Here is a 22494-nt window from a genome sequence, read left to right as displayed (position 1 = left end):
TGTACGTCAGTGCTCTGTACGTCAGCGCTCTGTACGTGACCGCTCTGTACATCAGTGCTCTGTACGTCAGTGCTCTGTACATCAATGGCTGTATTTTGGCGCTCTGTACATAAATGCTCTCTCGATCAACATTCTGCACATCTGTGCTCTGTACATCTGTGCTCTGTACATCAACGCTCTGTACATCAACGCTCTGTACATCAATGCCTGTACATCAATGCTCTGTACGTCAGTGCTCTGTACTCCGATGCTCTGTACTCCGATGCTCTGTATTCCAACGCTCTGTGCATCAATGCTCTGTATGTCAAGTTCCTCTTCTCTACTTTCAGGTCCACTGTCCACCACTTGGCTGCAAAGACGATGATCGAGATCCTGGATTCGAGCCCCGACCGAGCGAAAGAAAAGGTCAAGAAACACATGATCGATATCAGCACCCAGGCCAACGTCATCTCCCCCCAGACAGCCTTCATTGCCGTCAACAAGGACCTGAAGCAGCCCTTGCAGGGACCTCTGATCAGGCGCGACATCCCCAGTTACAGTGCGTAAGACAGAGAAGATTGAAATCTCACAACACCCAGATTCAAGTCCAACAAGTTTATTTGGAATCACGAGCTTTCGGAGCGCTGCTCCTTCACTCACCTGAAGAAGGTTCACCAGGATGTTGCCTGGTCTCGAGGGTGTTGGCTATGAGGAGAGGTTGAATAAACCAGGATCGTTTTCACTGGATAGACGGAGGCTGAGGGGGAAGACCCGATAGAGGTCTACAAAATGATGAGAGGGATGGACAGGGTGGACGGTCAGAGGCTTTTTCCCAGGGTGGAAGTGTCAATTACAAGGGGAGGGGGCACAGGTTCAAGGTGAGAGGACAAAGTTTAAGGGAGATGTGTGCGGGGGGGGGGGGGGAGGTTTTTCACGCAGAGAGTGGTGGGTGCCTGGAACGCACTGCCAGAGGAAGTGGTGGACGGGCAGGCACATTCGCAACATTTAAGAGGCATCTGGATGGGGAGGTGAATAGGGAGAAAATAGAGTGATTTGGACTAAGGGCGGAGGGTTTTTTTTTCACTTTAGTAAGGTTATCATGAACAGCATGTGCTTGGAGGGCCGAAAGGCCTGTTCCTGTGCTGCAATTTTCTTTGTTCTATCCCTAGTTGCCCCTTGGAGGGCAGTTGAGAGTCAACCACATGGCTCTGGAGTCACATGTAGGCCAGACCGGGTAAGGACGGTAGATTTCCTTCCCTAAAGGACATTAGTGAACCAGATGTAAAATGAGTCCAAATTAACCACTGCAAGGTCAGCGCTGTCTACTTCTCCTTTCTCTCCCTCTCTCTTCCTGAACCTCCTCCAGCCTGCACGACCCTCCGAGATCATCATAGAATCCCTACAGTACAGAAAGAGGCCATTCGGCCCATCAAGTCTGCACCGACCACAATCCCACCCAGGCCCTACCCCCATATCCCTACATATTTTACCCGCTAATCCCTCTAACCTACGCATCTCAGATCACTAAGGGGCAATTTTTAGCATTGGCCAATCAACCTAACCCGCACATCTTTGGACTGTGGGAGGAAACCGGAGCACCCGGAGGAAACCCACGCAGACACGGGGAGAATGTGCAAACTCCACACAGACAGTGACCCCGAGCCGGGAATCGAACCCAGGACCCTGGAGCTGTGAAGCTGCAGTGCTAACCACCGTGCTACCGTGCCGCCCTAGTCTAGGAGATCACCGCTCTCCTCCCAATCCTGACATCCCCTCCCGATTTCCGTCACTCTGCCCTTTTTAAAAATTCATTTGTGGGACACGGGCGTCGCTGGCTGGGCCCAGCATTTATTGCCCATCCCTAGTTGCCCCTTGGAGGGCAGTTGAGAGTCAACCACATTGCTGTGTGGCTCTGGAGTCACATGTAGGCCAGACCGGGTAAGGACGGCAGATTTCCTTCCCTAAAGGACGTTACAGATATAATAATTCGGGTGGGTTGGGGAGGGGGGTGATGGTGGGATGCGGGGGAGGGGGGGGGGGGGAGCTGGATTGGAGGGTCCGAGGCTGCGTCGCCTCCTGGAGGGTCCCTCAACTGCTGCTGCCTCCGACTGTCTTTGTGCCAACGCTTCAGAGGAGGTGCAAAGGATGATGGGGAAACGGCGACTTTCGAACTCTTGGGAAAGATTGTACAAGGCCGGGGCCCTTTTCCCGACTGATCCCCACGAGAGATTTTCTTTTAAGAAGGTGGGGGAGGGAGATTCACCTCGCGAGATAGCCCAGAAAGGGAGGCAGTGGAGGGATTGATTATTTTCTACTTGATTCTCTGAAGGTTAACCTTGCAGGTTGAGCTGGTAGTCAGGAAGGCAAATGCAATGTTAGCACAGAAAAAGATAAGAACCAGAAGCAGGAGGAGGCCATTCGGCCCTTCGAGCCTGCTCCACCATTCATTATGATCATGGCTGATCATCCAATTCAATATCCTGAGCCCCCCCTCCCCCCCCCCCCCCCCATATCCCTCGATCCCTTTAGCCCCCAGAGCTATATCTAATTTCTTCTTGAAATCACACAACGTTTTGGCCTCAACTACTTTCTGTGGGAGTGAATTCCACACATTCACCGCCCTCTGGGTGAAGAAATTTCTCCTCATCTCAGTCCTAAAAGGTTGACTCCTTATCCTCAAACTATGACCCCTAGTTCCAGAGGCATACTTTGGTAGCAATAACCTGAAGGCAGGTTATTAGTTGAATGGGTGTAAATTGAGAGGTGGATACTCGGTGAGACCTTAGTGTCCTGGTGCATCAGTCGCTGAAAGTGAGTGCACAGGTACAGCAGGCAGTAAAGAAGGCGAATGGTATGTTGGTCTTTTTCAGATAAAGCTCGGCACAACATCGCTTTTTTCAGATAAAGCTCGGCACCACATCGTGGGCCGAAGGGCCTGTTCTGTGCTGTACTGTTCTATGTTCATAGTGAGAGGATTTGTGTACAGGGATAGGGATGTTTTGCTGCAGTTGTACAGGGCGTTGGTGAGGCCACACCTGGAGTATTGTGTGCAGTTTTGGTCTCCTTATCTGAGGAAGGATGTCCTTGCTATAGAGGGAGTACAGCGAAGGTTTACCAGGCTGATTCCTGGGATGGCAGGTCTGTCATATGAGGAGAGGCTAAGTCGATTAGGATTATATTCACTGGAGTTTAGAAGAGTGAGAGGGGATCTCATAGAAACTTATAAAATTCGATTTGATCAAATGGCCTACTCCTGCTTCTAGAACAAAGAACAAAGAAAATTACAGCACAGGAATAGGCCCTTCGGCCCTCCAAACCTGCACCGACCATGCTGCCCGACTTAACTAAAACCCCCTACCCTTCCGGGGACCATATCCCTCTATTCCCATCTCATTCATGTACTTGTCAAGATGCCCCATAAAACTCACTATCGTATCTGCTTCCACTACCTCCCCCGGCAACGAGTTCCAGGCCCCCACCACTCTCTGTGTAAAAAATTTGCCTCGTACATCTCCTTTAAACCTTGCCCCTCGCACCTTAAACCTGCGCCCCCTAGTAATTAACTCTTCCACCCTGGGAAAAAGCTTCTGACTATCCACTCTGTCCATGCCCCTCATAATCTTGCAGACTTCTATCAGGTCACCCCTCAACCTCCGTCGTTCCAGTGAGAACAAACCAAGTTTCTCCAACCTCTCCTCATAGCTAATGCCCTCCATACCAGGCAACATCCTGGTAAATCTTTTCTGTACCCTCTCCAAAGCCTCCACATCCTTCTGGTAGTGTGGCGACCAGAATTGAACACTAGATTCCAAGTGCGGCCTAACTAAGGTTCTATAAAGCTGCAACATGACTTGCCAATTTTTAAACTCAATGCCCCGGCCGATGAAGGCAAGCATGCCGTATGCCTTCTTGACTACCTTCTCCACCTGCGTTGCCACTTTCAGTGACCTGTGTACCTGTACATCCAGATCCCTTTGCCTATCAATACTCTGAAGGGTTCTGCCATTTACTGTCTGTTTCCTATCTGTTTTACATTTCTGTGATGCTCAGCAGGAGGAGGCCATTTGGCCCTTCAAGCCTGTTCCCCCATTCATTTTAATCATGGCTGATCATCAGATTCAATATCCTGACCCCCCCCCCTTTCCCCCGCCTCCCCCATCCCTCGATTCCTATTGCCCCAAGAGCTATATCTATTTTCTTCTTGAAATCAATGGAAAATATAGAGCGTTCAGTTTGAGAGGACTAGAATACAAAAATAGGGATGTACTGCTGAGGCTTTTATAAGGCTCTGGTCACTCCATGTTTGGAATATTGAGAGCAATTGTGGGCCCCGTACCAAAGGAAGGATGTGCTGGCCCTTGGAGAGGGTCCAGAGGAGGTTCACGAGAACGATCCCAGGAATGAAAAGGCTTGACGTACGAGGAGTGTCTGAGGACTCTGGGTCTGTACTCGATGGAGCGGCACAGTAGTTAGCACTGCTGCCTCACACCGCCGGGGACCCAGCTTCAAGTCCGGCCTTGGGTGGAGTTTGCACGTTCTTCCCGTGTCTGCATGGGTTTCCACCGGGTGCTCCAGTTTCCCTCCAGAGTCCAAAGATGTGCGGGTTAGGTGGATTGGCCGTGCTAAATTGCCCCTTAGTGTCCAAAGATGTGCAGGTTAGGTGGATTGGCCATGCTAAATTGTCCCTTCGTGTCCAAAGATGTGCGGGTTAGGTGGATTGGCCATGCTAAATTGTCCCTTCGTGTCCAAAGATGTGCGGGTTAGGTGAATTGGCCATGCTAAATTGTCCCTTAGTGTCCAAAGATGTGCAGGTTAGGTGGATTGGCCATGCTAAATTGCCCCTTAGTGTCCAAAGATGTGCAGGTTAGGTGGATTGGCCAAGCTAAATTGTCCCTTAGTGTCTAAAGATGTGCAGGTTAGGTGGATTGGCCATGCTAAATTGTCCCTTAGTGTCCAAAGATGTGCAGGTTAGGTGGATTGGCCATGCTAAATTGTCCCTTAGTGTCCAAAGATGTGCGGGTTAGGTGGATTGGCCATGCTAAATTGTCCCTTAGTGTCCAAAGATGTGCAGGTTAGGTGGATTGGCCATGCTAAATTGTCCCTTTGTGTCCAAAGATGTGAAGGTTGGGTGGATTGGCCATGCTAAATTGTCCCTTAGTGTCCAAAGATGTGCAGGTTAGATGGATTGGCCATGCTAAATTGTCCCTTAGTGTCCAAAGATGTGCAGGTTAGGTGGATTGGCCATGCTAAATTGTCCCTTAGTGTCCAAAGATGTGCGGGTTAGGTGGATTGGCCATGCTAAATTGTCCCTTAGTGTCCAAAGATGTGCAGGTTAGGTGGATTGGCCATGCTAAATTGTCCCTTTGTGTCCAAAGATGTGCAGGTTGGGTGGATTGGACATGCTAAATTGTCCCTTAGTGTCCAAAGATGTGCAGGTTAGATGGATTGGCCATGCTAAATTGTCCCTTAGTGTCCAAAGATGTGCAGGTTTGGTGGATTGGCCATGCTAAATTGCCCCTTAGTGTCCAAAGATGTGCAGGTTAGATGGATTGGCCATGCTAAATTGTCCCTTAGTGTCCAAAGATGTGCAGGTTGGGTGGATTGGCCGTGCTAAATTGTCCCTTAGTGTCAGGGGGATTTGCAGGGTAAATATGTGGGGTTACAGGGTTAGGACCTGGGTGGGATTGTGGTTGGTGCAGACTCGATGGGCCGAATGGCGTCCTCCTACACTGTAACATAGAAACATAGAATCCCTACAGTGCAGAAGGAGGCCATTCGGCCCATCGAGTCTGCACCGACCACAATCCCACCCAGGCCCTACCCCCATATCCCTTCATATTTACCCACTAATCCCTCTAACCTACGCATCCCAGGACTCTAAGGGACAATTTTTAACCTGGCCAATCAACCTAACCCGCACATCTTTGGACTGTGGGAGGAAACCGGAGCACCCAGAGGAAACCCACGCAGACACGAGGAGAATGTGCAAACTCCACACAGACAGTGACCCGAGCCGGGAATCGAACCCGGGACCCTGGAGCTGTGAAGCAGCAGTGCTAACCACTGTGCCACCGTGCCGCCCCATCCTCTGTAGGGATTCTATGAACCTATGAATCATGAAAGGCCAGGATCTTTCTGAAGGGGAATGGCGAGGGAGGAATGGGGCCCGAAGGACCCGCCCATCCTTCCATCATTGGGTGGACTGGGACGGGTTGGACTGGTTCAGTTGGGGGTACAGGTGAGGGAGACCCGGGGGGGGGGAGGGTTGGGATGGGTGTGGGTGTCACAGATCGGAACTGACCAGCAAGGCACGCCTAGGAGGGGCCGAAGGGCCTCTTTCAGGGGTTCTGACAAAGGGGTCATGGAGGATTTTCCTAAATGCTGTTTCCGTTTCCTTACAGGATCCTACAGCCGCTTGAGGTGCAGATCAGGAGGCATGCCGAGGATGAAGCAGTGTTACAGTGCTCCAAGTAAAGATGTCTACTGATTTTGTTTGAGGGTGGAGGGAGGGGGGGGCGCGCGGAGAGAAGGGCAGGTGGGGGGGGGGGGGGTTGGAGAGGGTGTCAAAACCCTTTCTCTTTCGTCCTGGCTGCGCTGGCGTCCTGTCGAAGGGAACAGCTCGTCCCTTGATTGCGCTCCCTTCGCCATCTCGCAGAATGTGCCCCCCCCCCCCCCCCCGCTTGTCTGTGTGGGTTTTCCTCCGGGTACTCTGGTTTCCTCCCACGAACAGAGCTGAGTCACAGATCCGGGGTTGACCGGCAGGGACCCGGCATCCCAGGAGCTGAATGGCCCCGCTGCAGGGTTCTAACAAAAGTTTATTTATCCGCGTCGCAAGTCGGCTTGCTGCTGCAATGTCGCCACACTTCAGCTGCCGCCTCTTCGGGTACACCGAGGGAGAACTCAGCGTTTTCTTTTATTCATTCCTGGGACACGGGCGTCGCCGGCTGGGCCCAGCGTTTATTGCCCATCCCTCGTTGCCCCTTGAGAAGGTGGTGGTGAGCCGCCATCTTGAATCGCTGCAGTCCGCGTGCTGTGGGTTGACCCACAATGCCGTTAGGGAGGGAATTCCGGGATTTTGACCCAGCGACTGCGAGGGAACGGCCGATAAATTTCCAAGTCAGGAGGGTGAGTGGCTCGGAGGGGAACTTGCAGGTGATGGTGAACAAAGAACAAAGAACAATACAGCACAGGAACAGGCCCTTCGGCCCTCCAAGCCCACGCCGCTCCCTGGTCCAAACTAGACCATTCTTTTGTATCCCTCCATTCCCACTCCGTTCATGTGGCTGTCTAGATAAGTCTTAAACGTTCCCAGTGTGTCCGCCTCCACCACCTTGCCCGGCAGCGCATTCCAGGCCCCCACCACCCTCTGTGTAAAATACGTCCTTCTGATATCCAAAGATGTGCGGGTTAGGTTGATTGGCCAGGTTAAAAAAATTGCCCCTTAGAGTCCTGGGATGCGTCGGTTAGAGGGATTAGTAGGTAAAATATGTGGGGGTAGGGCCTGGGTGGGATTGTGGTCGGTGCAGACTCGATGGGCCGAATGGCCTCCTTCTGCACTGTAGGGTTTCTATGATTTCTATGATCCGTATTAAACCTCCCCCCCCTCACCTTGAACCTATGACCCCTCGTGAACGTCACCACCGACCTGGGGAAAAGCTTCCCACTGTTCACCCTATCTATGCCTTTCATAATTTTATACACCTCTATTAGGTCACCCCTCATCCTCCGTCTTTCCAGGGAGAACAACCCCAGTTTACCCAATCTCTCCTCATAGCCAAGACCCTCCATACCAGGCAACATCCTGGTAAACCTCCTCTGCACTCTCTCCAAAGCCTCCACGTCCTTCTGGTAGTGCGGCGACCAGAACTGGGCGCAGTATTCCAAACGCGGCCGAACCAACGTTCTATACATCTGCAACATCAGACCCCAACTTTTATACTCTATGCCCCATCTTATAAAGGCAAGCACGCCATATGCCTTATTCACCACCTTCTCCACCTGTCACCTTCAAGGATCTGTGGACTTGCAGGTCCCTCTGCGTACATGGTGCTCCCCAGGTATCTGCTGCCGATGTCCTTCTAGATAGAAGTGGCCGTGGGTTTGGAAGGTGCTGTCTAAGGATCTTTAGGGAATTGCTGCAGTGCATCTTGTAGATGGTACACACTGCTGCTACTGGTGGAGGGAGTGGGTGTTTGTGGATGGGGTGCCAATCAAACGGGGCTGCTTTGTCCTGGATGGTTAAAGTTAATCTATTGTTGTCACAAGTAAGGCTTACATTAACACTGCAATGAAGTTACTGTGAAATTCCTCTAGTCGCCACACTCGGGTCATTGCGCTTAACCAGCTCATCTTTCAGACTGCGGGAGGAAACCGGAGCACCCGGAGGAAACCCACGCAGACACGGGGAGAACGTGCAGACTCCGCACAGACAGTGCGGATTTTTCCTCAAATCCCCCTCCTAAACCTCCCACCCCTCACTTTTAACTTGTGTCCCCTTGTGACTGACCCTTCAACTAAGGGGAACAGCTGCTCCCTATCCACCCTGTCCATGTCGCTCATAATCTTGTACACCTCGATTGCCCCTTAGAATTCTCTGCTCCAGAGAAAACATAGAACATAGAACATAGAACATTACAGCGCAGAACAGGCCCTTCGGCCCACGATGTTGCACCGACCAGTTAAAAAAAAACTGTGACCCTCCAACCTAAACCAATTTCTTTTCGTCCATGAACCTATCTACGGATCTCTTAAACGCCCCCAAACTAGGCGCATTTACTACTGATGCTGGCAGGGCATTCCAATCCCTCACCACCCTCTGGGTAAAGAACCTACCCCTGACATCGGTTCTATAACTACCCCCCCTCAATTTAAAGCCATGCCCCCTCGTGCTGGATTTCTCCATCAGAGGAAAAAGGCTATCACTATCCACCCTATCTAAACCTCTAATCATCTTATATGTTTCAATAAGATCCCCTCTTAGCCGCCGCCTTTCCAGCGAAAACAATCCCAAATCCCTCAGCCTCTCCTCATAGGATCTCCCCTCCATACCAGGCAACATCCTGGTAAACCTCCTCTGCACCCTCTCCAAAGCCTCCACATCCTTCCTGTAATGTGGGGACCAGAACTGCACACAGTACTCCAAGTGCGGCCGCACCAGAGTTGTGTACAGTTGCAACATAACGCTACGACTCCTAAATTCAATCCCCCTACCAATAAACGCCAAGACACCATATGCCTTCTTAACAACCTTATCTACTTGATTCCCAACTTTCAGGGATCTATGCACACATACACCTAGATCCCTCTGCTCCTCCACACTATTCAAAGTCCTCCCGTTAGCCCTATACTCAACACATCTGTTATTCCTACCAAAGTGAATTACCTCACACTTCTCCGCATTAAACTCCATCCGCCACCTCTCGGCCCAACTTTGCAACCTGTCTAAGTCTTCCTGCAAACTACGACACCCTTCCTCACTGTCTACCACACCACCGACTTTGGTGTCATCAGCAAATTTGCTAATCCACCCAACTATACCCTCATCCAGATCATTAATAAATATTACAAACAGCAGTGGCCCCAAAACAGATCCCTGAGGTACACCACTTGTAACCGCACTCCATGATGAATATTTACTATCAACCACCACCCTCTGTTTCCTATCCGCTAGCCAATTCCTGATCCAATTTCCTAGATCACCCCCAATCCCATACATCTGCATTTTCTGCAGAAGCCTACCATGGTGAACCTTATCAAACGCCTTACTAAAATCCATATATACCACGTCCACTGCCTTGCCCCCATCCACCTCCTTGGTCACTTTCTCAAAAAACTCAATAAGGTTAGTAAGGCACGACCTACCTGCCACAAAACCATGCTGACTATCGCCTATCAATTCATTACTCTCCAAATAACTAAAACGACCCAAGCCTATCCAACCTCTCTTCATAACTTCAATGTTCCACCCCAGGCAGCATCCTGGTGAATCTCCTCTGCACTCCCTCCAGTGCGGTTCACATCCTTCCTACAATGTGGCGACCAGAACTGCACACAGTACTCCAGCTGTGGCCTCACCAAAGTTCTACACAACTCCATCATGACCTCTCTGCTTTTGTAATCTATACCCCGATTGATAAAGGCGAGTGCGCCACATGCCCTTTTCACCACCCTATTAACCTGCCTTCCCGCCTTCAGAGATCTATGGACAAAGACTCCAAGATCCCTTTGTTCTTTGGAACTTCCCAGTGTCAGACCTGTCGTGTGACAATAGGCCGACATTAACACTGCAATGAAGTTACTGTGAAAATCCCCTAGTCCCCACACTCCGGCGCCTGTTCGGGTTACACTGAGGGAGAATTTAGCACGGCCAATGCACCCTAACCAGCACGTCTTTCAGACTGTGGGAAGAAACCGGAGCACCCGGAGGAAACCCACGCAGACACGGGGAGAACGTGCAAACTCAACACAGACAAAGAACAGTACAGCACAGGAAACAGGCCCTTCGGCCCTCCAAGCCTGTGCCGCTCCTTGGTCCAACTCGACCAATCGTTTGTATCCCTCCATTCCCAGGCTGCTCATGTGACTATCCAGGTAAGTCTTAAACGGTGTCAGCGTGCCTGCCTCCACCACCCTACTTGGCAGCGCATTCCAGGCCCCCACCACCCTCTGAGTAAAAAACGTCCCTCTGATATCTGAGTTATACTTCGCCCCTCTCACCTTGAGCCCGTGACCCCTCGTGATCGTCACCTCCGACCTGGGAAAAAGCTTCCCACTGTTCACCCTATCTATCCCCTTCATAATCTTATATACCTCTATTAGATCTCCCCTCATTCTCCGTCTTTCCAGGGAGAACAACCCCAGTCTACCCAATCTCTCCTCATAGCTAAGACCCTCCATACCAGGCAACATCCTGGTAAACCTTCTCTGCACGCTCGCCAACGCCTCCACGACAGTGACCCGAGCCGGGAATCGAACCCGGGGTCCCTGGCACTTTGGGGCAGCAGTGTTACACACAGTGCCACCCAACAAAGAGCAGCACAGCACAGGAACAGGCCCTTTGGCCCTCCAAGCCTGCGCCGATCACGTTATCCTATCTCGATCAACCGCTCTGTGCAGGCATTCCGAAGGCTCAACAAGGTACCCCCCCAGTGCCTGCCTTTCATTCCTTTGGGGGTAATGTGTGGGGGGGACGGCGGGGGGGGGGGGGGCAGGGAGAGGTGCTGACTTCCCTAACGCCTTGCCGATCACCTCTTAGCCATTAAGAGTAAGCTGTTAAAGAGGACCAGACGTTCCGGCCGCATGCCTGTGCAGGAAGCTTACAAAGCAGCAATCAATCATGATACCAGTCTCGTCCACCATGAAAGTCTACGTACTATGGGTGAGTGTGGCGGTACAGTGCCTTGAAGAAATGTATTTTCAACCATGTCCTCTGCAGCTATAACCAGGCATCGAGCTGTGTGCTTAGATGCCCTTCCATTGCGGTTTAAATGGGGGGTTTTGTTTATTTTTAACCCGGGCCTAACGCACTCTCTGGGAGTTTACGACCTTTTGAAGTGTTGCGGGAAGATCAGCTGGGGTAGTTTTTTTTTTTCCCCCCTGCAGTGGAGATTTCTTTACGATGTTAGCCAATCTCCTTTCTCAGCCCCCTTACTATACTCCTCAAATACCTCTCTGACAACGTGGCCAAATTCCCCTCCAATTTGATTTTCAAGTTTGCTGACGACACCACTGTAGTGGGTCGGATCTCAAACAATGACGAGACAGAGTACAGGAATGAGATAGAGAATCTGGTGAACTGGTGCGGCAACAATAATCTCTCCCTCGATGTCAACAAAACGAAGGAGATTGTCATCGACTTCAGGAAGCGTAAAGGAGAACATACCCCTGTCTACATCAACAGGGACGAAGTAGAAAGGGTCAAAAGCTTCAAGTTTTTAGGTGTCCAGATCACCAACAACCTGTCCTGATCCCCCCCCATGCCGACACTATAGTTAAGAAAGCCCCACCAACGCCTCGACTTTCTCAGAAGACGAAGGAAATTTGGCATGTCCGCTACGACTCTCGCCAACTTTTACAGATGCACCATAGAAAGCATCCTTTCTGGTTGTATCACAGCTCGGTCTGGGCTCCTGCTCTGCCCAAGACCGCAAGGAACTACAAAAGGTTGTGAACGAAGCCCAGTCCATCACACAAACCAGCCTCCCATCCATTGACTCTGTCTACACTTCCCACTGCCTCGAAAAAGCAACCAGCATAATCAAGGACCCCACACACCCCGGACATTCCCACTTCCACCTTCTTCCATCGGAAGAAAGATACAAAAGCCTGAGGTCACGTACCGACCGACTCAAGAACAGCTTCTTTTCTGCTGCCGTCAGACTTTTGAATGGACCTACCTCGTATTAAGTTGATCTTTCTCTACACCCTAGCTCTGACTGTAACACTACATTCTGCACTCACTCCTTTCCTTCTCTATGAACGGTATGCTTTGTCTGTATGATGCGCAAGAAGCAATACTTTTTCACTGTACACCAATACATGTGACAATAATAAATCAAATCAAAAACTTAAAACCACTTAGAAAATGCGCAAAGGCAAGTTCTCTGCTCAAAAAGACAGAACCAAAATGCATTTAAAATACAAAAATCAGACTAGAATCATAGAATCATAGAACCCCTACAGTACAGAAAGAGGCCATTCGGCCCATCGAGTCTGCACCGACCACAATCCCACCCAGGCCCTACCCCCACATATTTTACCCACTAATCCCTCTAACCTACGCATCCCAGGACTCCAAGGGGCAATTTTTTTTTAACCTGGCCAATCAACCTAACCCGCACATCTTTGGACTGTGGGAGGAAACCGGAGCACCCGGAGGAAACCCACGCAGACACGAGGAGAATGTGCAAACTCCACACACTAGACTAATAAAACATTGACCTCCGACCGTGGGAGGTCTTCGGATGGTCGAATAGCTCTGGTTCAGCACTACAAGACTCCTCCAAAGATCTGAGGCACTTAGCCAAATCACAGAACAATTATACCTTCTGTTATCCAAGATACACTTTCTAATTAGCTTAGATTCACTTTCATTCAGTGTTTGAAACATATAACATAGAAAAACTACAGCACAATACAGGCCCTTCAGCCCACAAAGTTGTGCCGAACATGTCCCTACCTTAGCGATTACTAGGCTTACCTATAACCCTCTATCTTACTAAGTTCCATGTACTTTTCTAAAAGTCTCTGAAAAGACCCTATCGGATCCGCCTCCACCACCACTGACGGCAGCCCATTCCACGCACCCACCACCCTCTGTGTGAAAAACCTACCCCTGACATCTCCTCTGTACCTACTCCCCAGCACCTTAAACCTGTGTCCTCTCGTAGCAGCCATTTCCACCCTGGGAAAAAGCCTCTGAGAATCCACTCTATCAATACCTCTCAACATCTTATACACCACTATAAGGTCACCTCTCATCCTTCGTCTCTCCAAGGAGAAAAGGCCGAGCTCACTCAACCTATCCTCATAAGGCATGCCCCCCAACCCAGGCAACGTCCTTGTAAATCTCCTCTGCACCCTTTCTATGGCTTCCACATCCTTCTGTAATGAGGCGACCAGAACTAAGCACAGTACTCCAAGTGTGGTCTGACCAGGATCTTATATAGCTGCAACATTATCTCACGACTCCTAAACTCAATTCCTCGATTGATGAAGGCCAGTACACCATACGCCTTCTTAACCACAGCCTCAACCTGCACAGCTGCTTTGAGCGTCCTATGAACTCGGGCCCCAAGATCCTTCTGATCTTCCACACTGCCAAGAGTCCTACCATTAATATTATATTCCGCCATCCTATTTGACCTGTCAAAATGAACTTGATGCTTTCCAAAATCACACTTATCTGGGTTAAACTCCATCTGCCACTTCTCCGCCCAGTGTTGCATCCTATCAATGTCTCGCTGCAACTGCTGACATCCCTCTACACTATCCACAACACCTCCAACCTTTGTGTCATCAGCAAACTTACCAACCCATCCTTTCACTTCCTCATCCAGGTCATTTATAAAAATCACAAAGAGTAAGGGTCCCAGAACAGATCCCTGGGGCACTCCACTGGTGACCGACCTCCATTCAGAATATGACCCATCTATAACCACTCTTTGCCTTCTGTGGGCAAGCCAGTTCTGGATCCACAAAGCAATGTCCCCTTGGATCCCATGCCCCCTCACTTTCTCAGTAAGCCTTGCATGGGGCACCTTATCAAATGCCTTGTTGAAGTCCATATATACTACATCCACTGCTCTTCCTTCATCAATGTGTTTAGTCACATCCTCAAAAAAGTCAACCAGGCTCGTAAGGCATGATCTGCCTTTGACAAAGCCATGCTGACTATTCTTAATCATATTATACCTCTCCAAATGTTCATAAATCCTGCCTCTCAGGATCTTCTCCATCAACTTACCAACCACTGAGGTTAGACTCACTGGTCTATAATTTCCAGGGCTGTCTCTACTCCCTTTCTTGAATAAAGGAACAACATCCGCAATCCTCCAATCCTCCGGAACATCTCCCGTCTCCATTGATGATGCAAAGATCATCGCCAGAGGCTCAGCAATCTCTTCCCTCGCCTCCCACAGTAACCTGGGGTACATCCCATCCGGTCTCGGCGATTTATCTAACTTGATGCTTTCCAAAAGCTCCAACACATCCTCTTTCTTAATATCTACATGCTCCAGCTTTTCAGTCCGCTGCAAGTCTGCACTACAACCACCAAGATCCTTTTCCATAGTGAATACTGAAGTAAAGTATTCATTAAGTACCTCTGCTATTTCTTCCGGTTCCATACAAACTTTCCCACCGTCACACTTGATAGGTCCTATTCTTTCACATCTTATCCTCTTGCTCTTCACATACTTGTAGAATGCCTTGGGGTTTTCCTTAATCCTGCCTGCCAAGGCCTTCTCATGACCCCTTCTGGCTCTCCTAATTTCCTTCTCAAGATCCTTCCTATTAGCCGTCGACGCTTCTAGATCTCTAACATTACCTAGCTCCCTGAACCTTTTGCAAGCTTTTCTTTTCTTCTTGACGAGATTCATTGCAACCTTGATACACCACGGTTCCTGTAACCTACCATAACTTCCCTGTCTCATTGGAACGTTGCTATGCAGAACTCCAGACAAATATTCCCTGAAAATTTGCCACATTTCTTCCGTACATTTCCCTGAGAAAACCTCTTTCCAATTTAAGCCTCCAATTTCCTGCCTGATAGCCTCATAATTCCCCTTACTCCATTTAAACACTTTTCTAACTTGACTGATCCGATCTCTCTCCAATGCTAATGTAAAGGAGATAGAGTTATGATCACTATCCCCAAAATGCTCTCCCACTGAGAGATCTGACACCTGCCCAGGTTCATTCCCTAATACCAAATCAAGTACAGCCTCTCCTCTTGACGGCTTATCCCCATACTGCGTCAGGAAGCCCTCCTGAACACACCTAACAAACTCCTCCCCATCTACACCCCTTACCCGAGGGAGATTCCAATCAATATTTGGGAAATTAAAATCTCCCATCACGACAACTCTGTTTGTGTGTCAGTCCCGGGCAAGACAGATTACCTCGGCCAATTGCAACGTGCCATTTGACATAATAGGGGTGGCACTGTGGCGCAGTGGGTTAGCCCTGCTGCCTCACAGCTCCAGGGACCCGGGTTCGATTCCCGGCTCAGGTCACTATCTGTGCGGAGTTTGCACATTCTCCTCGTGTCTGCGTGGGTTTCCTCCGGGTGCTCCAGTTTTCCCCCCACAGCCCCAAAGGTTGTACAGGCTAGGTGAATTGGCCAAATTGCCCCTTGGTGTTCCAGGATACATAGGTTAGCGGGGTAAGTGTGGGATTGTTGTCGGTGCAGACTCGATGGGCCAAATGGCCTCCTCCTGCACTGTAGGGTTTCTGTGATAGTGATATTCTATTTGTCCATTTAATGCAGGACATCTTCCCTCTGGTAAAGCCCGCTTCCTGGTTGCTATGTCATCACAGACGCTTCTGATGCTATACCTTTTGCCATAGGCGCATTCCCACGACAGTGAGATCAGTGTCGCTCCGGGCCTGTTAGAAAGATACTTTCTTATGGCTGGACAACGGATGCATCTATTTGATACATTAGGTTTCAATAACTGTCCCGGGATTTTGAAATGACCAATACTCATTCTGCTGCTAATGGACTTCTAACTTCTCAGGGCAGCACGATAGCACAGTGGTTAGCACTGCTGCCTCACAGCGCCAGGGACCTGGGTTCGATTCCCGGCTTGGGTCACTGTCTGTGTGGAGTTTGCACATTCTCCCCGTGTCTGCGTGGGTTTCCTCCGGGTGCTCCGGTTTCCTCCCACAGTCCAAAGATGTGTAGGTTAGGTGGATTGGCCATGCTAAATTGTCCCTTAGTGTCCAAAGACGTGTGGGTTAGGTGGATTGGCCAAGCTAAATTGTCCCTCAGTGTCCAAAGATGTGTGGGTTAGATGGATTGGCCATGCTAAATTGTCCCTTAGTGTCCAAAGACGTGTGTGTTAGGTGGATTGGCCATGCTAAATTGTCCCTTAGTGTCCAAAGATGTGCAGGTTAGATGGATTGGCCATGCTAAATTGCCCCTTAGTGTCCAAAGGTGTGCAGGTTAGATGGATTGGCCATGCTAAATTGTCCCTCAGTGTCCAAAGATGTGCAGGTTCGGTGGATTGGCCATGCTAAATTGTCCCTTAGTGTCCAAAGACGTGTGGGTTAGGTGGATTGGCCAAGCTAAATTGTCCCTCAGTGTCCAAAGATGTGTGGGTTAGATGGATTGGCCATGCTAAATTGTCCCTTAGTGTCCAAAGACGTGTGTGTTAGGTGGATTGGCCATGCTAAATTGTCCCTTAGTGTCCAAAGATGTGCAGGTTAGATGGATTGGCCATGCTAAATTGTCCCTCAGTGTCCAAAGATGTGCAGGTTCGGTGGATTGGCCATGCTAAATTGTCCCTTAGTGTCCAAAGACGTGTGTGTTAGGTGGATTGGCCATGCTAAATTGTCCCTTAGTGTCCAAAGATGTGCAGGTTAGATGGATTGGCCATGCTAAATTGTCCCTCAGTGTCCAAAGATGTGCAGGTTAGATGGATTGGCCATGCTAAATTGTCCCTCAGTGTCCAAAGATGTGCAGGTTCGGTGGATTGGCCATGCTAAATTGTCCCTTAGTGTCCAAAGATGTGTGGGTTAGGTGGATTGGTCATGCTAAATTGTCCTTTAGTGTCCAAAGATGTGTGGGTTAGGTGGATTGGCCATGCTAAATTGTCCCTTAGTGTCCAAAGACGTGTGGGTTAGGTGGATTGGCCATGCTAAATTGTCCCTTAGTGTCCAAAGATGTGTGGGTTAGATGGATTGGCCATGCTAAATTGTCCCTTAGTGTCCAAAGACGTGTGTGTTAGGTGGATTGGCCATGCTAAATTGTCCCTTAGTGTCCAAAGCTGTGCAGGTTAGATGGATTGGCCATGCTAAATTGTCCCTCAGTGTCCAAAGATGTACAGGTTCGGTGGATTGGCCGTGCTAAATTGTCCCTTAGTGTCCAAAGATGGACAGGTTAGGTGGATTGGCCAAGCTAAATTGTCCCTCAGTGTCCAAAGATGGACAGGTTAGGTGGATTGGCCAAGCTAAGTTGTCCCTCAGTGTCCAAAGATGTGTGGGTTAGATGGATTGGCCATGCTAAATTGTCCCTTAGTGTCCAAAGACGTGTGTGTTAGGTGGATTGGCCATGCTAAATTGTCCCTTAGTGTCCAAAGACGTGTGTGTTAGGTGGATTGGCCATGCTAAATTGTCCCTTAGTGTCCAAAGATGTGCAGGTTAGATGGATTGGCCATGCTAAATTGTCCCTCAGTGTCCAAAGATGTGCAGGTTCGGTGGATTGGCCGTGCTAAATTGTCCCTTTGTGTCCAAAGATGTGCAGGTTAGGTGGATTGGCCAAGCTAAATTGTCCCTCAGTGTCCAAAGATGTGTGGGTTAGATGGATTGGCCATGCTAAATTGTCCCTTAGTATTAGGGGGATTAGCAGGGTAAATGAATGGGGTTAAGGGCCTGGACGGGATTATGATCGGTGCAGACTCGATGGGTCGAATGGCATCCTTCTGCACTGGAGGGATTCTATGAACTTTGCCTAACTGCTGAAGTTTTAACCTTATCATTATTTCTGCAGCATTTGGTTTGATTTATTATTGTCACATGTATTAGGATACAGTGAAAAGTATTGTTTCTTGCGCGCTATACAGACGAAGCATACCGTTCATAGAGAAGGAAAGGAGAGAGCGCAGAATGTAGTGTTACAGTCATAGCTAGGGTGTAGAGAAAGATCAACTTAATGCGAGGTAGGTCCATTCAAAAGTCTGACGGCAGCAGGGAAGAAGCTGTTCTTGAGTCGGTTGGTCCGTGCCCTCAGACTTTTGTATCTTTTTCCAGATGGAAGAAGGTGGAAGAGAGAATGTCCGGGGTGTGTGGGGGTCCTTGATTATGCCGGCTGCTTTTCCGAGGCAGCGGGAAGTGTAGACAGAGTCAATGGATGGGAGGCTGGTTTGCGTGATGGACTGGGCTTCATTCACGACCCTTTGCAGATTCTTGCTTCATTCACGACCCTTTGCAGATTCTTGCGGTCTTGGGCAGAGCAGGAGCCCAGACCAAGCTGTGATACAACCAGAAAGAATGCTTTCTATGGTGCATCTGTAAATGTTGGTGAGAGTCGTAGCTGACATGCCAAATTTCCTTAGTCTTCTGAGAAAGTAGAGGCGTTGGTGGGGCTTCCTTAACCATAGTGTCAGCATGAATTTGCATTATTGACTGAGGCAAACAATACATTTGTATGTTACAAATACATCTAAGAATCATTTAATATTCCAATATATACTTCAAAATCATATTTCATTAATTTTAACACTGTTATTGCATTCACATATGAGCAAACTGTTAACATTATCTCGTTAGATCATAGAATAGAAACCCTACAGTACAGAAAGAGGCCACTCGGCCCATCGAGTCTGCACCGACCACAATCCCACCCAGGCCCTACCCCCATATCCCTCCATATTTTACCCACTAACCCCTCTAACCTACGCAACTCAGGACACTAAGGGGCAATTTTTAGCATGGCCAATCAACCTAACCCGCACATCTTTGGACTAGGTAGGTATCGTTAGGTAGAATCATTCCATTCTTTCCCACTACACTGTCACTATAAGCCAAGAGGGGCAGAGGCACAGTGGTTAGCACTGCTGCCTCACAGCGCCAGGGCTCCGGGTTCGATTCCCGGCTTGGAGAGCTGTGCAGAGCTTGCATGTTCTCCCCGTGTCTGCGTGGGTTTCCTCCGGGTGCTCCAGTTTCTCCCCGCAGTCCAAAGATGTGAGGGTTAGGTGGATCGGCCATACCAAATTGTCCCTCAGTGTCAGGGGGAACCAGCTAGGGTAAATGCATGGGGTTATGGGGATAGGGCCTGGATGGGATTGTGGTCGGTGCAGACTCAATGGGCCGAATGGTCTCCTTCTACACTGTGTAGCCATTTTATGATCTACGATGTAAAGATCTGCCTGTGGATCTGACTAGTTGGCCTAAAACCCCCTTCCACATTCCCCAAGAATTCTTTACTCTCGATTTTGGCTGCTGGTTAGTTAGAAGTTGCTTGGACATCATAGAAACATGGAAACTAGAAGCAGAAATAGGCCATTCGGCCCTTCGAGCCTGCTCCGCCATTCATTTTGATCATGGCTGATCATCGAATTCAATATCCTGATGCCCCCTTTCTCCCCATATCCCTCGATCCCTTTAGCCCCAAGAACTATCCCTAATTTCCTCTTGAAATTGGACAATGTTTTGGCCTCAGCTACTTTCTATGGTAGCGAATTCCACACATTCACCACCCTCTGGGTGAAGAAATTTCTCCTCACCTCAGTTCTAAAGGTTTACCCCCTTATCCTCAAACTATGACCCCTATCATAGAATCATAGAAACCCTACAGTACAGAAAGAGGCCCTTCGGCCCATCGAGTCTGCACCGACCACAATCCCACCCAGGCCCTACCCCCATATCCACCCACTAATCGTTCTAACCTACACATCTCAGGACACTAAGAGCAATTTTAGCATGGCCAATCAACCTGACCCGCACATCTTTGGACTGTGGGAGGAAACCGGAGCACCCGGAGGAAACCCACGCAGACACGGGGAGAATGTGCAAACTCCACACAGACAGTGACCCGAGCCGGGATTCGAACCCAGGTCCCTGGAGCTGTGAAGCAGCAGTGCTAACCACTGTGCTACCGTGCCGCCCTAGTTCTGAACTCCCTCGCTATCGGGAACATTCTTTCTGAATCTACCTTGTTCAAGTTTTATTAGTTTCTATGTGATCTGGACACCTAGAAACTTGAAGCTTCGACCATTTCTACTTCGTCCCCGTCGATGTAGACAGGGGCATGTTCTCCACTACACTTCCTGAAGTCAATGACAATCTCCTTCGTTTTGTTGACATCGAGGGAGAGATTATTGTTGCCGCACCAGTTCACCAGATTCTCTATCTCTTTCCTGTACTCTGTCTCATCATTGTTTGAGATCCGACCCACTACACCTGGTGTCGTCAGCAAACCTGAAAATGAAATTAGAGGGGAATTTGGCCGCACAGTCATAGGTGTATAAGGAGTATAAGAACATAAGAAATAGGAGCAGGAGTAGGCCATCTAGCCCCTCGAGCCTGCCCCGCCATTCGATAAGATCATGGCTGATCTGAAGTGGATCAGTTCCACTTACCCGCCTGATCCCTATAACCCCTAATTCCCTTACCGATCAGGAATCCATCTATCCGTGATTTAAACATATTCAACGAGGTAGCCTCCACCACTTCAGTGGGCAGAGAATTCCAGAGATTCACCACCCTCTGAGAGAAGAAGTTCCTCCTCAACTCTGTCCTAAACTGACCCCCCTTTATTTTGAGGCTGTGCCCTCTAGTTCTAGCTTCCTTTCTAAGTGGAAAGAATCTCTCCATCTCTACCCTATCCAGCCCCTTCATTATCTTATAGGTCTCTATAAGATCCCACCTCCGCCTTCTAAATTCCAACGAATGCAAACCCAATCTGCTCAGTCTCTCCTCATAATCAACACCCCTCATCTCCGGTATCAACCTGGTGAACCTTCTCTGCACTCCCTCCAAGGCCAATATATCCTTCCGCAAATAAGGGGACCAATACTGCACACAGCATTCCAGCTGCGGCCTCACCAATGCCCTGTACAGATGCAGCAAGACATCTCTGCTTTTATATTCTATCCCCCTTGCGATATAGGCCAACATCCCATTTGCCTTCTTGATCACCTTTTGCAGCTGCAGACTGGGTTTTTGCGTCTCATGCACAAGGACCCCCAGGTCCCTCTGCACAGCAGCATGTTGTCATTTCTTTCCATTTAGATAATAATCCAGTTTGCTATTATTTCTTCCAAAGTGAATAACCTCGCATTTGTTAACGTTATACTCCATCTGCCTGATCCTCGCCCACTCACTCAGCCTGTCCAAATCTCTCTGAGTATAGTAGGGGGGCTGAGGACACAGCCTTGTGGGGGCACCGTGTTGAGGATGATCGTGGAGGAGGTGTTGTTGCCTCTCCTACTGACGGTGGTCTGTGGGTTAGGAAGTCTAGGATCCAATCGCAGAGGGAGGAACCAAGGCCCAGGCCATGGAGTTTGGACATGAGTTTTGTTGAGGTGTTGATGGGCTTTCTTAACTATAGCGTCAGCGTGGGGGGGACCAGGACAGGTTGTTGGTGATCTGGACTCCGAGAAACTCGAAGCTCTCGACCATTTCCACTTCATCCCCATTGATGTAGGCAGAGATATGTCCTCCACTACGCTTCCTGAAGTTGATGACGCTCCAGTATTATGGAGAGGCAAATAATATCTCAGAGGAACCCTTGGTCCCAACTTTTCATTGGCAGGAAAGCCTTTAACATACTCCGTCGTTAGATGCAGTCAGCGAAGACTTGATACCTAAACCCTCGAGCAACTCGGCTTCGATTCCCGGCTTGGGTCACTGTCTGCGCAGAATCTGCACGTCCTCCACACACACCTCCCCCGTGTCTGCGTGGGTTTCCTCCAGGCTGGTTAGATGGATGAGCCGTGCTAAATTCTCTCTCAGTGTAACCCGAACAGACGCCGGAGGGTGGCGACCAGAGGGTTTTTCACAGTAACTTCATTGCGCTGTTAATGTAGCCTACTCATGACACTAATAAATAGACTTTATAACTTAGAAAGGAGGGAGAGGGAGCGGAGGAGGAAAGTAAATGGAACGGGCATCAACTGGCCTAACGCTGTTCTGATTGTTTCTCGATGCAGGGTATATCCGGAAAGAAATGCTGGTTATGTCTGCGTGCGACAGTGATGGGGATGAATACGAATTGGGGGCACTGTCTGCCGGTAAGAATAAAAAGGAGTTTGATCCAGTTAATGTTATAATTGGACGGGGAGATTCTTTCTT

The 22494-nt window shown here is 49.4% G+C and overlaps 1 protein-coding gene across 2 annotated transcripts in view; it reads left to right on the top strand.

Annotated features, from left to right (window-relative positions):
- LOC144486056 (von Willebrand factor A domain-containing protein 5A-like) overlaps positions 1 to 22494 on the top strand; it is a 235819-nt gene that overhangs the window by 106762 nt on the left and 106563 nt on the right. The window contains exons 14-17 of one of the 2 annotated variants that reach the window (XM_078204158.1): positions 330 to 538; positions 6381 to 6449; positions 11234 to 11356; positions 22353 to 22433. In XM_078204158.1, the coding sequence (XP_078060284.1) occupies positions 330 to 538; positions 6381 to 6449; positions 11234 to 11356; positions 22353 to 22433 (482 nt within the window). The remainder of the gene's footprint in view (positions 1 to 329; positions 539 to 6380; positions 6450 to 11233; positions 11357 to 22352; positions 22434 to 22494) is intronic. The other variant, XM_078204159.1, reaches the window with a different exon arrangement.

This window comes from Mustelus asterias, unplaced genomic scaffold, assembly GCF_964213995.1.
Source record: "Mustelus asterias unplaced genomic scaffold, sMusAst1.hap1.1 HAP1_SCAFFOLD_280, whole genome shotgun sequence".
Classification (NCBI taxonomy): domain Eukaryota; kingdom Metazoa; phylum Chordata; class Chondrichthyes; order Carcharhiniformes; family Triakidae; genus Mustelus; species Mustelus asterias.
The sequence above is the reverse complement of the archived record's forward strand: the minus strand, read 5'-3'. Positions and strand labels throughout refer to the sequence as shown.